This window comes from Rhamphochromis sp. 'chilingali', assembly GCF_963969265.1.
Source record: "Rhamphochromis sp. 'chilingali' genome assembly, chromosome: 19".
NCBI lineage: Eukaryota > Metazoa > Chordata > Actinopteri > Cichliformes > Cichlidae > Rhamphochromis > Rhamphochromis sp. 'chilingali'.
This window is the reverse complement of record NC_137946.1, coordinates 34816391-34838356: the sequence shown is the minus strand read 5'-3', so window position 1 is coordinate 34838356 and position 21966 is coordinate 34816391. Positions and strand designations below refer to the sequence as shown.

Genomic DNA, 21966 nt, shown 5'->3' with positions numbered 1-21966 from the left:
ATATATGGGAATATGACAGTAAATACTAAATGTTAAACATTATTGTGCAGCACATAAGATCAACAGAACACAGTGTGCTTTGAGGTAGGAGCCAAAAAGGGTGTAGTTTGTGGGTGTGATCACCCGTGTGTACACCTGTGAGCATGGACGCGCTTGTTTTTTGTTTTTTAAAAGGTTCCTTCATGTAATAATCTGCTAGAGGGTGTGGGGGGGCCACAGCCCCGTCCTCCAGGGCATGAAGCAGGCATGGAGGAGATCAAAACTCCAGACATCCAGAGGCCCCCAGAACACAAGAGACCAAGGAAGACCAACAGAGGGGCAGCCGCGCCACTGTCCCGGAAAGAGCTGAGGAGAGTCCCAGATGAGGGCTCACTCAGCAGCCGCGGAGCAGAAGCCAGGGGGAGTTGCAGTGACGCGCCCGTGAGCTCCGCCGGCAGCCAGCCGTGCCTGAGTGACCGAGCCCCAGGCCGAGAGGCCGGGGGCACCCCACCTCCGAAGTGGCCCGAGTGAGCCCCAGGCTCCAGGCCCCGATAAGCGGCCGCCAAGGAGTGAGCCGGTGTGTACCTGGACGCCCATCCCCGGACACAAAGAACCACCAACGCACCGACACCTGAGGGAGTCCGCCACTGGCAGGGGAAGTGGTGGTAGGGGGAGATAAACCTCCAAACCTTGGAGGGCCTGAGATGTTCCCAGAGAGGTGGCGTCTGATACCCAACCTGACATATAGACACAGACATACAGGCACACACAGACACAAACATCCATTCCCACCCTCATGCTCTCATATGCACTTACTCCACACTCAACCAACGTGGAGACAGACATGAAGAGTGTCCTCCTCTTTTACTCCGACCCTCTGTACCTTCTCCTGCCTGTTTAAATCAACAGGCAGGATTTAAACACATTTGTGACCTAATATTTAATAATCCACATTTCACTGTTCTACTCTTTGGTTCAGATGTGGATACTGTATTGTTCTTTCTTTGTGAATTTTTATGTTTAAGTTGTTTTTTGCTGGTTTTTAGTTTGTTTTTGTCTGTTTGGGAGCTGACACAGTCTCTATGGAGATGGGTTTTTGGGGGGTAGCAGGAGGAGAGAAGCTGCAGAGAGGCGTGTAAGACTGCAACTCTGCTTCCTGGTCCCAACTCTGGATAGTCAAATAAAGTTCATATCAAAATAAAAAAGACCAAACTACTCCTCCGGCAGGGGGCGGTACCTACAGGACACTTTAAATAGGAAACGGAAGCGTTCCTCGTATAGGAAATGACGTCAGTGAGCGTGGTCGCGCAGATTCACCGGTGTTTACAGGTGAGACCGAAAAGCAGCTGATTTTAACGTTTCTGTGGTTATCGATATGCAACGGACTGTCACCTCGATGACGTCAGGCAGAGCCGTGACATAGTTACGACTGACACGTGCGTGTAGAGTCCCAGCTGACCGTTAGCTTAGCTGTTAGCATGTAGCTCCTTAGTAAACAAACAGAAACCTGACCAGTGATCGATACCGGCTGATCAACAGGAAGTGACGCAGACGCGAATCGCGCCGATCCTTCAATAGCTGATCAGCTGATCGCCACAGAAGAAGAGTGAGGCTCAGCAGGAACTGAAGCTGTTAGCTCAGTGCAGCTAGCTGGCTAACACTGGCTCTGTGTGACGTCAAAGGTCAGGCCTCTAATCAGTTTGTTAAATTTTTATTTTAGCTCAGAGTTTCAGAATGAGCGGAGGAGGCATACAGAGACACAGCAGGGCCGAGGAGGAGGAGCACGAGGAGGACTTCTATGACTGTCCGGACACGCTGGAGCCTCCTGACCCCACTGCAGGAGGAGAGGAGAGCCAGCAGGACGTTCATTTTAAACACACACAGACTGAACGAGGAGACACAGAGAGGGAGGCAGCAGAAGGACACCGGGGAGAGGAGCGGGGAGACAGACTGAAGGAAGAGGAGGACGAGAAGGAGGTGAAAGCTCCACTGGAGACAGAGGATGTGGAGCAGGGGGAGGAGGGGGTAGACGGGGTGAAGGAAGAGGAGGAGGTGAAGGAGCAACAAGATGGAGACTCCCTGCATGACTCTGACACGGAGCTGAAGGAGGAGGTGAGCCCAGCCGTAGAGTTTGATGATGATTACCTGAGGGAGGTGGAAAAGGAGCTGACCGAGGAGGAGAAGGAGGTAATACCTGCTGACCAGTACCTGCATTGAGAGACATTTAGGTGTCGGCACACGGTGGTAAATCAGAGTTCTTCTTTTTCAGAGTCGACGGCAGCAGAGCATCAGTCTGAAGGAGGCGGGAAACGCCCACTTTAAGAGGGGAGGTGAGTCTGTGAGATCAGCACTGTGGAGCTCCTGCATACTGCAAGGGGTCAGAGGTCACACTATCAGGGTTTCCCGTACACGGTCAAATGAAAGGGGCGGGGCTGGCTGCTTCTGACCCATTTAAAAAGGGCAGTATGGATCATGTGACTCATCTCACACAAACACGAACCCTGAGAGCCGCCTAAACCACAGGTGAGAGTCTGTGTGACCTCTGACCCTGAACGACCTCTGACTCAGACCAGCAGAATCTGGTGATCTGTGGCGGGAAAATAAATTTTGATTGCCGTGAATGATTTTGTGTCTGAGCATGCTCAGCACTGCCACCTGCACTGTGAGACTTTAACCTGTATCCATGGAAACGTGAAAGATTCCTCTCCCACGGCCTGATGAAGGAGACGTGAAATCAGATTAGGGTGAATGAATGTGATTGGATGAACACGTGTTCAGGTGTGTGCTCTGTGTTTGCAGCTGAATGACAGAGACTTGATCACATGATCACTTTCAGTCTGACCTGCTGGAGCAATCAATATTATTTATTACTGTTGCTCATCAGGAAACTGAGCCGTCTTCAGAAATGGTGATGTCATACATGTTGATCTGTTACCGTGGTGACCTGCTCTGGGCTCTGTGTGTAACATTTGCTTGTTGTTCCCACAGACTGGGCGGAGGCGGGGCGAAACTACACGGATGCGCTGTCTGTGTGCCCCGTCTGTTTCAGCAGAGAGCGAGCTGTGCTGTTCTCCAACAGAGCCGCCGCAAGGCTGCACCTGGTAACATGCTATAAACACGCTAGCTCTATGCCAGTATCGTTGCTAACATGAAGGATGTAGAGCCGTCGGTGTGACAGAAGTCTGGTTCTATGAGTACCTGCTTCACCTCTAACACAGCTTTGTGTTGGTTAGTCCTTTTGTGGCTCTGCACACAGATACACCTCATCCAATCAGGAGGAAGCGTCCACACGCTGTAAACATCGCTCGTTTCCCTCTGAAACTTGGGTACCCCCCTAACGTTTTCTACTTCCTGTGTCACTTCCTGTGTGATGCCCTGTGCGTGGGCATCACACAGCCCCAAATTAGGCCGCTGGACATTTAATGTTGCGACTGCAGTTTGCTCGAGTCACCAGGTTCGTGCTGCAGCAGGTGGGCGTTTCCTCCTGATCGACCAATGAGAGCAAAAGTTTGAAACGTGCAAAACACTGCATGTTAGCAATGATCAGTTATCAGTAATGCCATTAGCTGCGTGCTAACAGGTTAGCGGCGTGCTTACAGTGTGTGTCTCTGTCAGGATCTGAAGGAGCAGGCGATCTCAGACTGCAGCAGAGGTGAGCGATGACATCACACCCCTCCTGGGTAGCAGCGGCTGTGTAATAATTATTCATTGTACTGACTGATTGGCTTTGTGGTTCCCATAGCAATAGCGCTGGATCCTGACTACCTGCGGGCGCTGCTGAGGAGGGCGGAGCTTTACGAGCAGACAGAAAAGCTGGACGAGGCTCTGGAGGACTACCAGAAGGTTCTGGAACGAGACCCAAATAATGTTGCTGCCAGGCAGGCGGCCATGGTGAGTTCACTGACTGTGGGACAAAGCAGAACCAGGCAAGCTCTGTTCAATGTTAAAACCTAAAATGTGGGCTAAAAGCCAAAGAAGCTGGAGTTTACATGAAATCTCCATTTCATTTGTATAATTTATCAGTCTTTAAATTGTGATGCCAGTTAGCGGAGTTTTAGAAACAGGAAGTGAACCCGTTAAAGAGATGACCGGCTGATGGAGTACTCTGTAGGTGAAATCATGATGAATGTAAATTCACTGAAAGTTCTCAAACTAAGGATGTCTGTGGGCTGATGCAGTTTGTCTGTCGTGTAGGCAGGTCACCATGGTAACTGCTGTAGTGTGTTCATGACGGCGCCAGGTCAGAGTGTTCTCAGAGCCCTGCTGAGGTTACTTCTCTGTAGAAGAAGAGCGCTCGTGTTGGTGCAGATCTTATAGACTTCCTGTGGTGATTAACAGCTTAACTCTTACATGTGAAGGGTCCCCGGTTTGATGCTTGGAGAACACACAGACTCTGGGCAGGCCTCAGACGATGTGGGCGCTGTCAGGAAGTGAAATCAAACACCTGCTGTGAGGGAGAACAGCTGGAATCACCTGCACCATCTGTTTGACACCATCAGTCATTGTCTAACTCAGCTTGTTTTTGTGAGGATGTTCCTCTGTGGATTCAGTCGTGTTTAGAAAGAAATGTGTACGTATGTATGGCGTCACATCGCCTTCCCTGTACTGCAGGCTCCCGCCCCCTGTAACCACACCTTACATAAACTGCCTCCCTGCTAGGACTGGGCTATATTATACAGTTCACGGTAATACCGGTACAATGGCCCTTTCTCAATTCTCAAGTACGCGAGTCCGTAGGGCTGTTCGATATAACGATATATATCGGATGACAATATAAAAACGTTTAAAACAATAAAATCATCACATAAGAATTAAATCAATAAAATCAGGGTCTGACTGTGTCATAAGCCAAGAAGTAAAAACGGGTTTTACATTAAAAGTGGACAGTGAGGGGGCCTCTCTAATGTGCTGGGGCAGAGAAGGCCCCGCCCCCTCTGAGCTTCCTCTTGGACCTGGGTACCTCCAGGAGCAGACCTGGGGGGTAGGTAAGGACGAAGAAGCTCAGAGAGGTAAGTTGGGGAAAGACCGTTTAAGCCAGGGGTGCCCAATCCCGGTCCTCGAGAGCTACCGTCCTGCAGCTTTTAGATGCATCCTTGTTCCCACACACCCGAATCAAATGAATGGCTTGTTATCAGGCCTTTGCCAAACATGATGGCATGCTGAAGAGGTAATCAAACCATTTGATTCAGCTGTGTTGGAGTAGGGATGCATCTAAAAGCTGCAGGATAGTAGCTCTCGAGGACTGGGATTGGGCAGCCCTAGTTTAAGCATTTAAAAACAAACATGAGAATTTTAAAATGAACTCTAAGATATACAGGCAGCCAATGGAGTGAAGCCAGGATGGAAGTTATTTGCTCTCTTTTACGAGTTCTGGTTAAAAGTCGTGCAGCAGAATTTTGGACCAGCTGCAGACGAGAGAGAAGACGCTGACTAACTCCAAAATACAGCACATTACAGTAAGCCAAACGAGATGGAATAAAAGCATGGATTACTGTTTCAAAATGCAGCCTGGATAAAATAGGTCTTCTCTTTGCCAAACGCCTTAAATGATAAAAACTGGACTTGACAATAGCCCTAATTTGACTGTCTAATTTAAAATCACTGTCCATCTTAAAACCCAGGTTAGTAACAACAGATTTAAAATACTCTGCCAGGGGTCCCAAATCAATAGCGGAGGGTTCACAAGGTCCACTAGGACCAAACAGAATCACCTCAGTTTTGCTTGAATTACATCTTAGAAAGTTTAGGGACATCCAAGATTTAATGTCTTCTAGAGATGCTAGAAGTGGCTTAATAGCAGTGGAAGGATATTCCATGCCTTCTGAGGATGGTTCCCAGGGGCTGTAAATATAATGAAAAAAGTAGAGGCCCTAAAATTGAGAAAAGTTAACACTAATAGTTCTGTCAGAAAGATAAGACCTAAACCATTTCAAAGCAGTACCACGAATGTCTGCAAGATGGTGCAAGCGAGTCAGTAAAATGCGGTGGTCTACAGTGTCAAAGGCAGCTGTTAGGTCAAGGAGGACAAGAACATCATGATTACCAGAGTCACAGGTAAGGAAGATATCATTAAAATCCTTTAAGAGTGCTGACTCCGTGCTATGAAAGTTTTTAAAACCTGATTGGAAGACCTCTAGGACACCATTCTCCTTTAAAAAAAACATCAATTGGCAGTGTACAATTTTCTCTAAGATTTTAGACATAAAAGACAACTTGGAGAGAGGCCTGTAGTTAGCCAACACAGTGTGGTCCAGGGCAGGTTTCTTAAGCAAGGGTTGTACTACTGCATGCTTAAAATGAGCAGGGGCTACACCAGATATTAAACTGCTGTTTATAACAGTAAGAACAGCCTGGCCTATGCTAGGAAAAATCTCCTTAAAAAATTGTGGTGGGACAGGATCATTTGGGGAACCAGGTGGCCGACCACATCCTCTAAATAAGAAAGAGTCACAGGCTCAAACTGGTTAAAAACAGCAGAGCAAGGGATCGAGACAGAGGGGTCGGACTCATGAGTGCCCGCGTGGCTGCAACCTTCTCAATGAAAAACACATAAAATCATTAGTTTATGAGAGGCCTCCAAGCAGCCACTTTGTGGAGCATTTAAGACTGAGTCAGTAGAGTTAAATAACACGTGGATTGTGACTGTTGGAGGAAATGATCTTAGAGAAGTATTTTCTTTTAGCCTCCTTGACCGTATCCTGATAGAGGCGCCAGCAGTCCTTTAGGATTTGCAGAGACACCTGCAGTTTGTCCCTCTTCCATCTGCGTTCAGCTCTACGACACTCCCTCCTCACAGCCCGAGTGGCGTCATTAAACCAAGGATCGGTTTTAGCCTTGGGCTTCCTGGTTTTTAATGGTGCCACAGAGTCCAGAATGGTTAGGCAAGAAGATTGAAACCAGGAGCTGAGGTTCTCTGTGTCCAAGGGAGTACGATCGGCGGGGATAGACAGCTGGTTAAAAGCAGAGGAGAACTGGGCAGCAGTGGAAGGGTTAATAATCTGACAGCGGCGAACAGGAGCACCGGTTTGAGCTGTAGTACGTGAAAACACAACATCAAATAATACAGCCATATGGTCAGAGAAGGCAGTGTCAGTCACTTCCACATTAGACACAGGTAGACTGTGTGACAAGACCAGGTCTAGTGTGTGTCCATGTTCATGTGTGGGACCAGGTACGGGCTGGACCAGATTAAAAGAGTCAATGAGGCTTAAAAACTCCTTCACCAGAGGTTTGTCAGGGCAGCAGACATGGATATTAAAATCTCCCACAATAAGAACATGATCATAGTTGGGCAGAATCCCAGCTAGAAATTCTGAAAAGTCATTAATGAAATTCTTATTGTATTTAGGGGGACGATAAATAACAGCAAAGAGCACAGAGTTAGAACTTCAAAACACGTGAGCTCAGAACTGGAAGACGAGGGCTGTAAAACACACTGTTTACATTTAAAATCCTTTTTAAAAACAACCGCCGTACCTCCTCCTCTCCCTGATGTCCTTGGTGTGTTAAAATAGGAACAACCCGCTGGTAAAAGTTCGGATAAAATACTGGACTCACCAGTGTTAAGCCAAGTCTCCGTGACACACATGAAGTCCAATTTCCAGGAGATGACGGACTCATTCAGAATAAAAGATTTGTTCACGAGTGATCTGGCGTTTACCAGCCCAATCCTGACAGGCGCCGGGGATGAGGTAAAAGCCCCAGCGGCACAGGGAGTCCGACACAGCGGCCTCAGATTGTCGAGGTTCGCCCGGCGCACGTTGAGCCGAGGAGGACAGGGGTCACGGAGGAGCGGCGCATCATCCTGGCAGACCACAGGGATGAGGCAGGAACCCACGGGGTCCAGGAAACGTCGGTGCACAAAAACTCCAGGAAATAATCTTTGACGGTAGTGAGATGGTGCACCAAAGAGATCTTGAGTTTGACCAGCCGACCACTGCGCCTACCCCGACGCTTCGCCGGGGAGGTAGCATGACAGCACGGCATAGGCAAGTTGGGATATGTGACAGCAGCGGACACCATGAATTCTGACCTCCGTTAGAAAATGGAGCTGTATTTTGTCCAGAACTTCGGAGGTTCAGAAGCGATTGGCGATCGTACACCAGTAATGACCCGATTTCTTGAGTAACACACGACAGGAGCAATATAAAAACAAACAAAACTGACAGCGACAGACGAGCAGCCACGTACACCAGCGCCATCTTGAGGTACAGAGGACATTTTTAGTACGTTTTAGTTCGACTTTGCTTTTTAAGTTTTGTGGATATTATACATGGTTATGGTGGGGATACGTCGGCCAGTTTCCACTGGAAATGCCTTTTGGTTAAACTGAAGCAGCTGCTACACGTCTCAAACACAGTTTATTTGATGAGTGTATCCGCTGGGGCTGCAGGCGCACCTGGTCACTTTTACTTGAGTCTGGCATGTTTACATCACCGTGCATGACCTCTGATCCGTCCCTGTTAAAGACAGTCACAACTCTCAGAGCTTCCTCACTCAGTAAAACAGTGGTTCCCAAACTTTTTTTGCTAGGCCCCCCGCACAAACACATCCTCCTATCACACGCACATATTTTGTTTTCAAACTTCATTGCAGTTTACTGTCAGTGACAGACAGAAAACAACGGGTCAAAACAAAACAACCCAAAATAAACAAGATTTGACAGCAAGTAAAATCTGTATTAAAGCGAGATATGCTTCATCACACGTTCTAGTCTTTGGCCTGGAAGGAAGCTGGTTTGGAAGCATATCTGGTGATGCTTCATCCTCTGCTTTGTGTTTGTGTGGGAGCCCCATCAAAACAATGTTCATTATGCTCGCTGCGTCCAAACATTGTTTTGTTTGTTTGTTTTGTTTTGTTTTCATTCATACCACGACCCCCCCTGCAATGGCTCTGCGCCACCTCCTGCAAAAACACCTCAGCCAGTAAAAGAGAAACGCCTCCTCGTTTCCTACACGGTCAGAGCTGCTGCAGCAGTCTGTGGAAAAATCGTTGAAACAAACACTCGACAGTGTCTCAGATCTTCAAACTTTGCTTCTAGTTCTGACTTCTTCTTCTCCTCCGTCTAACGTGGCGACTACAGCAGCTTCCTGTGCCAGTCTGATGGTGTCACAGTGGCGTGCAGAGCGACCAGTAGGGTTTACCAGGGCCTCCTGTGCTTATTCAGGTTCAGCCCCCTCTGAGGTCAGGGGTCAGCGCTAAGGAGGCGTGAAAGGGACGAAAAACAGACTTACACAGCTGACCTCTCTCTCTCTCTCCCTCCACCTGTGTCTCCCACCCTGTGTCCACCTGTGTGTCTCTATCAGAGGCTGCCTCTACAGATCCAGGAGAGGAACGAGAAGCTGAAGGAGGAGATGCTTAGTACGTATTGCACCTGAACACACCATTAATCAATCATCCATGATTGTCTGGTACGTACCTGTCGGTGCGACATGCAGCTTGGTACCTGTTCAGGTGGAGACAGTGTTTTTCAGCCATAACATCACCTGTGACAGGTGAGAGGAGCCAATCGGTGACAAGACTGAAATGAAATCACATGATCAATCCACATGATTTTAAAGGCACACACAGATCAGACATGAACTCTGATCAGCTGTTGGCTCTGATTGTTCACATTACAGAGATGCGACTTAAACAATAAAAGCCTGCAGCCTGATAGCTCAGGGCCTGGAGTCCTTTCACAATAAAAGCCATACATTAGACATACAATGGAGCTGTGATCTCTGTGACCTCTGACCCACAGGTAAGCTGAAGGACCTAGGTAACATGGTCCTGCGGCCGTTCGGACTCTCCACCAACAACTTCCAGGTGAACCAGGACGCCGCCAGCGGCGCCTACTCCATCAACTTCATCCAGAACCCCAACAACAACAACAGGTGATGATGTCACAGTGATGTCGTTGCTCACAGCTGTGACATCACACCACAGAGCAGCGGTTCACCTGTCTGCTGATCAGTTTAGTTACTGATCATGAAGAAGCCAGTACGGACTGGTTATTGATTGGTGATTGACTCTTAATGAAGAGGAATAAAAAACCTCTGAAAGGTAATCTGTTCCAACCAGACTCCATTCATTTTCTGTCTGATTTAAGCTGCTCTGATGAAACTCTTAACTTGGAGCTTCTATGCGTCACCGCAGTTACCTCTGACGGTGTTGAGCTGGATTAGGCCCTCCTCTGTGCTGAAGCAGTTCCAGCTGTGAGTCTTTATTAATAAAGTAAGCAGACAGGCTGTTGTCTGTTGTGGAAGTTTTCCGTTTAAATAAAGCCTGCAGACGAGCAGTGAGCAGTAGCTAACATTCTTTAATCAAACACAAAGAACAGAAAAAAACAAGCTTGATGAAGTCCCTGCATGACCGCAGGGCAGGTCAGCAGAGTCTCTCTGAGCCTAGCATGGCTCTCAGTTAAATGCGTCTGTGAAGGTTCTCAGTCATCCAGGTCATCGTAGTCAAAGGAGCTTGCAAAGAAAAGCGTCTGGACTTCTTTAAGTTGCTTGAAGACGTTTCACCTCTCATCCGAGAGGCTTCTTCAGTTCTAAGGTCAAATGGTGGAGAGTCCAGATATAAACCTAGTGGGAGTTTCCCCCCACAGAGGGACAAAAGGACCCCCTGATGATCCTCTAATCGCCTGAGCCAAGGTGGGAAACTGGGCATGGGTCCCAATCAGCCAGAGTTTCGGGTGTGTTCATTGTGAAACCTGGCCCCACCCTATCATGTGAATTCCTGAGGTCAGATGGCCCAGGATGTGAGTGGGCGTTAAGGCGTCTGGGAAGGATCTCAAAACTGGATTATAGATGGCAGAGAGTTGGTGTCGTAAACCCCCGCCTCTGTTCAAAGATGGTCACTCACAGTGGACATAGATGGCTTCTTTCACTCCTCTTTCAAACCATCTGTCCTCTCTGTCCAAAAATGCTCGAAAGAGTGACCTTTGACCTTTAGATGCAGATGGACTGCTGAGTCTTGTCCTGTGGAGGTGGCTCTTCTGTGTTGTGCCATGTGCTTGTGAAGTGGCTGTTTGGTCTCTCCAATGTAGAGGTCTGAGCATTCCTCGCTGCACTGTACAGCATACACCACATTGTTAAGTCTGTGTTTTGGCGTTTTGTCTTTCGGGTGAACCAGTTTGTGTCTGAGTGTGTTGCTGGGTCTGAAATACACTGGGATGTCATGCTTGGAGAAAACTCTCCTGAGTTCCTCTGATACACCGGCTACATAGGGGATGACAATGTTGTTGCGTCTGTCCTTCTTATCCTCCCTCGCTGGTGTCTGGTCTTCTTTTCTGTGCCTCTTTGCTGACTTTAAGAACGCCCATTTAGGATAGCCGCAGGTTTTGAGTGCTTCCTTTACATGTGTGTGTTCCTTCTTTTTCCCTTCAGGCTTAGAGGGAACATGTTGTGCCCGGTGGTGTAGGGTCCTGATTACTCCAAGTTTGTGTTCCAGAGGGTGATGGGAGTCAAAGAGGAGGTACTGGTCCGTGTGTGTGGGCTTCCGGTAAACTTCGATGTTGAGGTTGCCGTTCTCTTCAATGTGCACGGCGCAGTCCAGGAAAGGCAAACAGTCGTCCTTTGTGTCTTCCCTGGTGAACTTGATGTTTTTATCCACAGCGTTAATGTGCGCAGTGAAGGATTCCACTTCTTGTGTCTTGATTTTGACCCAGGTGTCGTCCACATATCTGTACCAGTGGCTGGGTACTCTTCCTTTGAAAGAGCCAAGAGCCTTCCTTTCCACTTCCTCCATGTAAAGGTTGGCTACAATAGGTGACACGGGGGAGCCCATGGCACAGCCATGTTTTTGTCTGTAGAAGCCTTCGTTGTATTTGAATATGTAGTGGTGAGGCAGAGGTCTAACAGTGTGCAGGTCTGATCGGGGTTGAAGTTGGTCCTGTCTTCCAACGAGCTGTCTTCTTGTAGTCGTTTTCTGATAGTCTCCACGGCCTCCGTGGTGGGTATGCAAGTGAAGAGAGAGACTACATCAAAGGACACCATGGTTTCATCTGGATCCAGGGTAAGTTTCTGGACCTTGTCGGTGAAGTCAGTGGAGTTCTTGATGTGGTGTGGGGTGTTCCCCACGAGAGGAGCAAGGATGGTAGCAAGGTGTTTAGCAATGTTATAAGTGGCTGAGTTTATGCTACTGACTATGGGTCTGAGTGGGACAGCTTCCTTGTGGATTTTAGGAAGTCCGTAAATGCAGGGTATGGCATCCCCTGGGTAAAGGCGGTGATATGTAAGGCGGTCAATAATCCACACCTCCACAGGACAAGACTCAGCAGTCCATCTGCATCTAAAGGTCAAAGGTCACTCTTTCGAGGATGCCAATGTTCACATTTTGGACAGAGAGGACAGATGGTTTGAGAGGAGTGAAAGAAGCCATCTATGTCCACTGTGAGCGACCATCTTTGAACAGAGGCGGGGGTTTACGACACCAACTCTCTGCCATCTATAATCCAGTTTTGAGATCCTTCCCAGACGCCTTAACGCCCACTCACATCCTGGGCCATCTGACCTCAGGAATTCGCATGATAAGGTGGGGCCAGGTTTCACAATGAGCTCACCCGAAACTCTGGCTCCTTCTTTGCAAGCTCCTTTGACCTCAGTTAAATGCCTTCTCCAGGAACAAAATGCAGTACACAGCTGTTTCACACCTTAAGGTTCACACTCCCTTGCTACCTCCCAGAGTCCTCGAAGACACAAAAGATTCTTCCTGTGGAGTCGTCTGCTCCCACCAACTTCCTTACTACACCCCCACCATTTGTCTAACTGCATGAGTGTGAGACATGCTAAAATCCAGTGGCACCAAGGTATCATACAATAAAGTAATGTGATTAATACATAAATAAAAGAAATTCCTATACATGTCCTGCAGAGGGGCGTGGCCACAGACTGAGGTCATGAAGACAGGTACAGAGCACTCGCTGACCTCAGTGTCAGCGCTCTGATGGATCAGCTGTTTGTGACACAATAACCTGATTAGACTTAATTATCCTGACAGCAGGTGACTTCCTGTCTGACATTAAGCCCCGCCTCTAACAGCGGTATTAGCTCCTGGAAACCAAAGAAGAAGAGTACCTTCCACTTTTTTTGTGTGTAATTTCTTTTTGAGCCTAAAAACTACTTATAATGTATTTTTTAAACACACAGGACTATAGTGGACAACAACAAAAGGACAACTTTGGTTTGAAATTACAGCTGAATTTAGAAAATCAAACTGGACCACTTTACAGCTTTAGAGCAGAGGTGGGGAACTCCAGACCTCGAGGGTCGGTGTCCTGCAGGTTTTAGATCTCACCCTGGGTCAACACACCTGAATCACATTACCAGGCCTCTGGAGAACTTCAAGACATGTTGAGGAGGTCATTTATCCATTTAAATCAGCTGTGTTGGATCAAGGACACATCTAAAACCTGCAGGACACCGGCCCTCGAGGCCTGGAGTTCCCCACCCGTGTTAGGGTGTCATTAAAAACCTTTAATTAGATGAAAAAACAAAAATCTTCATTATTCTTGTTTTCTGCTGTTTGCTACCAGGACGATATTAACCTGTATATTTAGCTGAACAGACGTAGTTCTTCCACCATCACTGATGCTCCTCTCCTGGCGCCTCATTGGCTGTGACACTTGGTCCTTCACTGTGGTTCCAGTTGTTAGAAGACTCTGAGATCGATGGCTGTGAAATATAGATCAAAGCTTATGTGAGTTCCTGTGGGAACCGATCCAACCAATCACAAGTCGACTGCAGCACCAGTCTCTGGTCACTCCACAGACAATCCAGCCCCAGACCATTAGCAGCAGTGGGGGCAGAGACTTGTAGGCAAGGAGGTTTTGCCTGCTAACCTACCATCGTTGTCCTGCTGATAATTCTGGTCAGTGGAGGCAACCACATGTACTGACGTGGCAAAGAAAACCTTTGTGTTGGCAGGTGGTGTTTGTTGTTGACAGCGGGGTCTGAGGAGCAGCTGCCAAACCTTCAGTTTATCATCCATGTGCTTAATCGGACTCCAGTGTTCTCGGACTTCAGGCTCACACGAGTACTGAAGTACCGGATACTCTCAACACAGTAATCTAATGTGATACTACGCTGGATACGTTATCCTGGAACTAAATGATGCACACAGTTCGTGCTGGCCCACCGAGCACCGCCCTGCCCGAGTCAATCTCCTCGTCAGGTAGTCCTGTGTCTTCCTCCTCTTCGTCGTGTTCTCCTAGACCAGGCGTTACTCCTCCTCTTCATCCAGTCTGAACCTCCCTCTGCTGCGGTGTACAAAACCCTCTGCTTCACCTTTGTACTCCAACAGCAGCACTGAACCTGTCCTGGTGTCCGCTGCAGCTCACATTCAAAGAAAGACAATTTCACAGGTAATAACCATGTAATAAACACCACTACATGTAGTTACTATGGTAACAATAGTAGTAGAGGGGGAGTATTTTGCTAACCTCTCCTCTTGTTGGTGTGTCGGCGGTTTTGATTGAAAGGAGGTGGTAAACTGGTCACATGACATAAGTGGAAAGCCCAGGATGTGGGCTGGGTGGGCGTCACAGTCCGAGGATACACAGGTGACACGTACATGAACAAGTGGGCTGGCTCTCAGAAAGTTTCATGCAGTCGGGGCTCTGATGTCACTCACCTGTCCAGGTAAATGTGCGTTTCTTTCAGCTTCATCTTACACCGGCAGCTTATCTGACCTTTGTAGGAGTGTTTAGCTGATTTTAGAGTTTAGAAATGTGTTAACATAGAATGTAGAACTATTGTAGAGACATTGACACTGCCCTTAATATAATAAAGGCCTCACTGTGTCGTGAACTTAGGAGTAGATTGTAGGAGACCCCTCCCCCACTTGAACTGTGAAAGTAAAACAGAGAGGCGTTAATGCTGAGTGGAAATTCCCCAGAGGATGTTTGGGTGGGGGTCTCAACATTTGTAACTGGATAACTGGTCTGGAAGGGAGATGGGTTTTATGACCTAGGGAGTCACCTACACCCACAGTGTTTTAACTGTCACGCACACACATCCACACGCACACTCACTCATGTGCACACACATACACACAGGTATGCGCACACAGTCACACACGAGCACTCACATGGGACACGTGGGAACGCGCACATGTAGGCATTCATGTGCTCGTGCACATAGACACAGAGTTTGCAGCACACCGTGGGGGGTTTTATGATGGGGTTGCCCCTACAAAACTGTGTTTCACAGACAAAGCAGTGAAGATTTTTTGCAGAGGGACACACCGGCCTCGTCTTCCCTTCTAGAAGTACATGCTTAAATGAAGATGAATAAAGGTTTTGTGAAATGACAACTTTCGACGAATAAAAGAACCGGGGTAAAACTGATTTCGTAACACCTTTGACCTTCGACGTTCAGAGGATCTTCACTGTTCGGATGAATCTCTGACCAAATGAATCAGGTCGCTGCTGTTTACCTGCAGCTGTTATTTCTGCTGCTGCTCAGTTATGTGCTGATTTATCACCTGAACACTGAGAACATCATAAAACCAGAGAAATACAGGGCCTGTGCTTAGCGCTGCATCCACTCATGGTGCAGTTACACATGTGTGTTAAGCATGTGTTAGACATGCAGCTTTAAATATCTGGTAAGTTATAATTGCTTAATATAATTGCTTCATGTCCTGATCGACCTCAGGGCACAGACCTCAGGTCAGCTCTTTGAATCCTTCTGTTTCAATGGATTCAAAGTGACCGATCACATTATGACCCCGCCTCCTTTGGGCAAACGTAGTTCCATACAGTCACATGATCGTCTGCTGGTTTTAATCATCAGATCACCCACTGAGAACAGGGTTGTCTTCCTCTTCATCATCATCAAATTCAAAGTAAAGATTTAAATCACAGACTAAAAAAACCCACCAGCAGGCAGAGCGTCTTCAAGTTTTTATTGTGGAAAACTCACACGGGAAACAGCGTGTGTGTGTGTATTACAGTGTAATTATAGTGTGTGTGTGATGATGATGGTCAGTGGGCTCTCCTGGACAGCAGCATCTCTCTTATGTTGTCCTCAGCTTCCTTCACGCTGCGTTCAAGGTACACCTTCCTCTGCTGGAAATCACAAGCACAAACATACTGTCAGTGCTTAGCTCTGTGTGTGTGTGTGTGTGTGTGTGTGTGTGTGTGTGTGTGTGTGTGTGTGTGTGTGTGTGTGTGTGTCGCACACCAACGCTGTTCCAACCTCCTGAAATCAGACTGCAGGACAATTCATTCCTTTTTTTGTGTAAATCACAACAACAGTTACATCAACGTGTTTCATTTTTAAAGTAAAGACTCTAACCCCAACTATCATGTGACCCTCTGTGTGTGTGTGAGGGGGGTCACATGATAGTTGAGATTGTTGCCAAGGGCCCCTCTATAAGCACCTGGCAACAGTGAGAAGGAAAAACTCCCTTCTGACAACCGTGTTCAGTAAGTTTAAGGTGAAACAGGTCCCAACTCTGGATAGTCCTATTTTGAGAGCTGCTCCAACCAAAGTGGGATGGATGCCGTCTCTCCTAACAAGACTAGGTTTCCCTAACCCCACGCAGAACACGCCCACACGCGTGATGTCAATCAGTAGTTAGCCAATGAGAAGAGGCGTGTGCATGCGCACCTCCAACTCTTTGATCTTCTCGTCAGCCGTCTTCTGTTTGTCTGTCAGCAGGTTGTTGATCTCCTCCTTGGACTGCAGGATGAACCTGAAACACATCATGATTGAACCAATGTGATTGGCTGACACCTGCGTGACGTTCAGGTGTGTTAAGGTTGAAGGTAGGTGACTCACATGCGCCCCACACCCTCATAGAGTCGCGTGTTGTCGGGCAGCGTGGCGATCTCGGCGTGCGTCAGTTTGGCGTGCTTCTGAACGCGCGTCAGCTGATCGATCTGCAGATCGGCCATCTTGACTTTCTGCTGCGTGTCAATCATCTTCACCTGCAGCTCGGAGAAGGCCTGCGGAGCGCACCTGGGTTAGTCCCCATGGTAACAGAGCCTGCCCACTGTGAAGTACCCGCCCCCTTTAGCCCTACGTCACGGCGTCTCACCAGAGACCCACAACCCACTCGCACACGATTCCGCTGCGTCAGTATGACATTAGGGGCTCTAACTACCTCACGGTGACGACACAAGGCCTGAGCGCAGCTGTGTTAAAGTCACGAGCGTGACGGTCTCGGTGTCCCGCGGACACAGACGAGGTCGTAGGCAGTTTAAATCGGAAACTGTGGAAAAAAACACTCGACCACGTGTGAAACAGCCGCGCTAGTCACACACACAGGTAAGGAGCTCCTACCTTTTTCAGCTCCAGATCTACGGGCGCCGCCATCTTCTTTCTGCTCCCGACTCTGAGGACACACTGCGCATGCGTGAGAGCCTTCTTCTTCTTCCTTTATCTTTTTATGGGCGTAGAGCGTCAAGTGCACTACCGCCACCTGCTGGACTGGAGTGTCTGTCTTGTTAATGTTTGCTTATAATGGAGCACTGTAACAAAAAATAATTTCCCCCAGCGATCAATAAAGTATTCTGATTCTTATTAGCTGTGTCCCAAAACGTCTTTCGGAGGACCCCGGCCTTCGCGGTCTACGTGGGCCGGGTCCTCCAAAGACCGAGAAGGCCGGAAGTGCGAGGCTGTGAAATAAGACGGTCCAGCCTTCAGATCTGCGTCACCGCTGTCTCGGTGGAGTTTAATAAACTCGGCCGTCTGCTCCTTGCTGTCTAAAATATAACAGGACACTGGAGTAAACTCGACCATCTCACACTTCTGTTTAATCAGTTTTCTGTTTGACGTTTATTCAGCTGTGTGAAAACCACCCGGGGGATGCGAGAGTCAGTACGGATTCAGATCGAGCAGACCAACATCATCGGCACTATTAGATTCAATAGAATACATCACAAATACTACAGACAAAAAGCAACATGTGGCTGGGTTATTCAGAGACTTGACGAAGGCATTTGACTCTATAGATCCTGATATATTAATAAGAAATCTGGAACGTTATGGTGTCAGAGGGGTCGCTCTAGATTGGGCCCGGAGTTATTTAGGTGACAGGAAGCAGTTTGTGAAATTATATGGTGGTTGCTCCTTATGTATGCACATTGCTTGTGGTGTACCCCAAGGGTCAGTTTTGGGTCCAAAATTCTTCAACTTGTACATTAGCAACATCTGTAAAGTGTCCAAAGTATTAAAAGTGGTTCTCTTTGCTGATGATACAAACATCTTCTGCTCTGGTGATGATCTGCAGAATTTATTGGAGGATATGAAATAAGTAAAGTGAAGTTCTGGCTTGATAAAAACAAATTATCATTAAATTTGAATAAATCTAAACTTATGTTATTTGGAAATAGTAGTTTAAATACAAATGCTGAGATTCAAATAAATGGTGTTGATATTGAAAGAGTCAGTGAAAATAAATTTCTGGGGGTAATAACAGATGAAAAACTTAACTGGGAGCTCACGTAAGATATATTCATTCCAACGTATCACGAAGCATTGCAACACTAAACAAGGCAAAGCAGGTATTAGACAAACATCCCTTCATGTTCTCTACTGTTCACTGGTTTCACCTTACTTAAGCTATTGTGCAGATGTCTGGGGCAACAACTATAAAACCACATTACACTCACTTTGTACTCTTCAAAAAAAAAGCAGTTCGAATCATCCACAGTGCAGGTTACAGGATCGTACAAACTCACTATTTTTGCACTGAAATATTGAAAATCGCCAATCTAGTAAAATTCCAAACAGCACAAATTCTAATCAAAGAAAAAAATAAGGAACTGGCAGGTAATATTCAGAGTACGTTTTTTCTTGTTGAAAGAAGGAAGCTATAATTTAAGGGCTTTTTGTCACTTCACAACAGGGAAGGTTCGTACTAAAAGGAAAAGCTTTTGTGTTTCTGTGCATGGAGTGAAACTGTGGAACAGTCTGAATATGGAATGAAAGCAACGTCAAAACATAGAACAGTTCAAAAAGAGTTATAAAAATATGATCTTCTCGAACTATAAAGAAAAGGAAAATATTGAAATTAAGTGAATCTCTATTTTAAAAATGTCATGATGTGATATTATAGTATATAGTTGTTCACTATTTTTATTACAGATTATATCAATGAGGAAGCAACTAAATATTTTTTTTTCTTCTTCTTTTAGAGGGAAAGAGAAACAGCTGAGAAGAGGGACGGGGGAGAAGGGCAAAAAACAAAAACCAACAGAATGGGCAGAAAAAAAAACACATATATCGATCACCTGGATCACCTGCTGAGAAAGAAAAAGAAAACAAGCAGAAGAGAACAAGAGTAATAGAATAAACAACATCACAATGATATATGGGAATATGACAGTAAATACTAAATATTAAACATTATTGTGCAGCACATAAGATCAACAGAACACAGTGTGCTTTGAGGTAGGAGCCAAAAAGGGTGTAGTTTGTGGGTGTGATCACCCGTGTGTACACCTGTGAGCATGGACGCGCTTGTTTTTAAAAGGTTCCTTCATGTAATGATCTGCTAGAGGGTGTGGGGGGGCCACAGCCCCGTCCTCCAGGGCATGAAGCAGGTATGGAGGAGATCAAAACTCCAGACATCCAGAGGCCCCCAGAACACAAGAGACCAAGGAAGACCAACAGAGGGGCAGCTGCGCCACTGTCCCAGAAAGAGCTGAGGAGAGTCCCAGATGAGGGCTCACTCAGCAGCCACGGAGCAGAAGCCAGGGGGGGTTGCAGTGACGCGCCCGTGAGCTCCGCCGGCAGCCAGCCGTGCCTGAGTGACCGAGCCCCAGGCCGAGAGGCCGGGGGCACCCCACCTCCGAAGTGGCCCGAGCGAGCCCCAGGCTCCAGGCCCCGATAAGCGGCCGCCAAGGAGTGAGCCGGTGTGTACCCGGACGCCCATCCCCGGACACAAAGAACCACCAACGCACCGCAACTAAATATTAACTGATAACTTATGGGATTAAATCGGTGTGTACTTCTTCCCACTTCCTTTCAACGTGTAAACGAATCAGAACAGCAGCGATATTGAAATGCATTGACTTTTGTATAGTATAACTTTCTCTCTCTTATTTTCTTTACTCAAATCAAATCACTTTTATTGTCACATCACATGTGCAGGTACTTTGGTACAGCACATTCGAGTGAAATTCTTGTGTGCGAGCTTCACAAGCAACAGAGTTGTGCAAAATACAATAACATAAACAGGCAAAATATACGAATGGCTAAATCTGAAACTAATAAATATATGTACAATATATAATAGTATATGCAAAAAAAATAATAATAATTTCTGGATGTGTATACTAAATGTTTTTCTACGTGTGTGTGTGTGTGTGTGTGTACACATATTTTACAAATTAAATAGAGTCAACAATAAATAAAATATATAAAAATATACAGAGTTGAATATGTGCAAAACAAGTGGCATTTATATACAGTGTGGAGTGCATAATGTTAAAGTTCCAGTAGTGAAGCTGAGGTGTCTATGACGTGTTCAGCAGTCTGATGGCCTGGTGGAAGAAGCTGTCTCTCAGTCTGCTGGTACGGGACCAGATGCTGCAGAACCTCCTTCCTGATGGAAGCAGTCTGAACAGTTTATGGCTGGGGTGACTGGAGTCCTTGATGATCCTCCCCGCTTTCCTCAGGCACCGCTTCCTGTAGATGTCTTGGAGGGAGGGAAGCTCACCTCCAATTATCCGTTCAGAGCACCGCACTACTCGCTGGAGAGCTTTGCAGTTGTAGGCGGTGCTGTTGCCATACCAGGTGGTGATGCATCCAGTGAGGATGCTCTCAATGGCACAGTGATAGAAGGTCCTGAGGATGCGGGGGCTCATGCCGAATCTTTTCAGTCTCCTGAGAAAGAAGAGGCGCTGCTGCGCCTTCTTCACTGTTTTGTTTGTGTGTACTGACCACGTAAGATCCTCAGCCAGGTGTACTCCAAGGAACCGGAAGCTGCTCACTCTCTCCACAGCAGCGCCGTTGATGGTGATGGGGGTGTGTACTTCTCTGCACCTCCGGAAGTCCACTATCAACTCCTTTGTCTTTGCGACGTTGAGGGTGAGATGGTTGTCTTGACACCAGTGGGTCAGGGCGCTGACCTCCTCCCTGTAAGCCGTCTCATCACCGTTGGTGATAAGACCCACCACTGTAGTGTCGTCCGCAAACTTCACAATGATGTTGGAGCTGTTAGTGGCTGTGCAGTCGTAGGTGTAGAGTGAGTACAGGAGAGGGCTCAGTACACACCCCTGTGGAGCACCAGTGTTCAGTGTGATGGGGGATGAGGTGATGCTGCCCAGTCTGACCACCTGGCGTCTGTCAGACAGGAAGCTAAGGATCCAGCTGCAGAGGGAGCTGCTCAGTCCTAGATCCTGCAGTTTCCTGTCCAGCTTCGAGGGAACGATGTTATTGAATGCTGAGCTGTAATCTACAAACAGCATTCTCACATACGTGTCTCTCTTCTCCAGGTGTGACAGGGCAGTGTGTAGTGTCAGGGCTATGGCATCATCAGTGGACCTGTTGTGGCGGTATGCAAACTGTAGAGGGTCCAGTGAGTCGGGTGGTGCAGAGCAGATGAAGTCCCTGACCAGCTTCTCGAAGCATTTGCTTACGATGGGGGTCAGGGCTACAGGTCGCCAGTCGTTCAATGAGGAGATGGTGGAGGATTTGGGTACAGGGACGACGGTGGCCATTTTGAAGCAGGCTGGGACTACAGACAGAGAGAGGGAAAGGTTGAAGATGTGCGTGAACACTCCAGCCAGCTGAGCCGCGCATGACTTGAGGACGCGGCCGGGAATCCCGTCCGGACCAGTAGCTTTGCGTGCGTTCACCTTCCTGAAGCACCTCCGCACATCCTCCTCAGACACAGTGTGCGCACTGACGTCATCCGCGGTGCGCACACTGTCCGGTCTCATGGTGTTCGCTGTGTCGAATCTAGCGTAGAATACGTTCCTCACACAGAGAGGCCGTGGTCTGCGGTGTGCTGGTTTTCCCTCTAAAGTCTGTGATCGTGTTTAGTCCCTGC

General features: G+C 47.5%; 2 protein-coding genes across 2 annotated transcripts; one reads left to right on the top strand and one right to left on the bottom strand.

Annotated features, from left to right (window-relative positions):
* The first annotated feature begins 1222 nt into the window (after positions 1–1222).
* On the top strand, positions 1223–10655 carry ttc1 (tetratricopeptide repeat domain 1). The gene is made up of 8 exons (XM_080866258.1): positions 1223–1308; positions 1700–2166; positions 2249–2309; positions 2968–3080; positions 3595–3631; positions 3722–3870; positions 9285–9339; positions 9722–10655. Exons 2-8 carry the CDS (start codon positions 1714–1716, stop codon positions 9856–9858), a joined length of 1005 nt encoding a protein of 334 aa, XP_080722384.1. The 5' UTR covers positions 1223–1308; positions 1700–1713; the 3' UTR covers positions 9859–10655.
* A 5198-nt stretch (positions 10656–15853) lies between these two features.
* On the bottom strand, positions 15854–17408 carry pfdn1 (prefoldin subunit 1). The gene is made up of 4 exons (XM_080866260.1): positions 17250–17408; positions 16746–16912; positions 16575–16659; positions 15854–16030 (listed from the first exon to the last, which is right to left on the bottom strand). The coding sequence occupies exons 1-4, from the start codon at positions 17280–17282 to the stop codon at positions 15947–15949; spliced, it is 369 nt and encodes a 122-aa protein (XP_080722386.1). The 5' UTR covers positions 17283–17408; the 3' UTR covers positions 15854–15946.
* Positions 17409–21966: the final 4558 nt, after the last annotated feature.

Coding starts and splice junctions, on each gene's coding strand:
- ttc1 (XM_080866258.1), top strand. CDS start 1,714: ATGAGCGGAGGAGGCATACAGAGACACAGCAGGGCCGAGGAGGAGGAG. Junction 3,632..3,721: donor GATCTCAGACTGCAGCAGAG/GTGAGCGATGAC, acceptor TGGTTCCCATAG/CAATAGCGCTGGATCCTGAC. Junction 3,871..9,284: donor CTGCCAGGCAGGCGGCCATG/GTGAGTTCACTG, acceptor TGTCTCTATCAG/AGGCTGCCTCTACAGATCCA.
- pfdn1 (XM_080866260.1), bottom strand. CDS start 17,282: ATGGCGGCGCCCGTAGATCTGGAGCTGAAAAAG. Junction 16,660..16,745: donor TATGAGGGTGTGGGGCGCAT/GTGAGTCACCTA, acceptor GATGTGTTTCAG/GTTCATCCTGCAGTCCAAGG. Junction 16,031..16,574: donor AGAAGATCAAAGAGTTGGAG/GTGCGCATGCAC, acceptor TGTGATTTCCAG/CAGAGGAAGGTGTACCTTGA.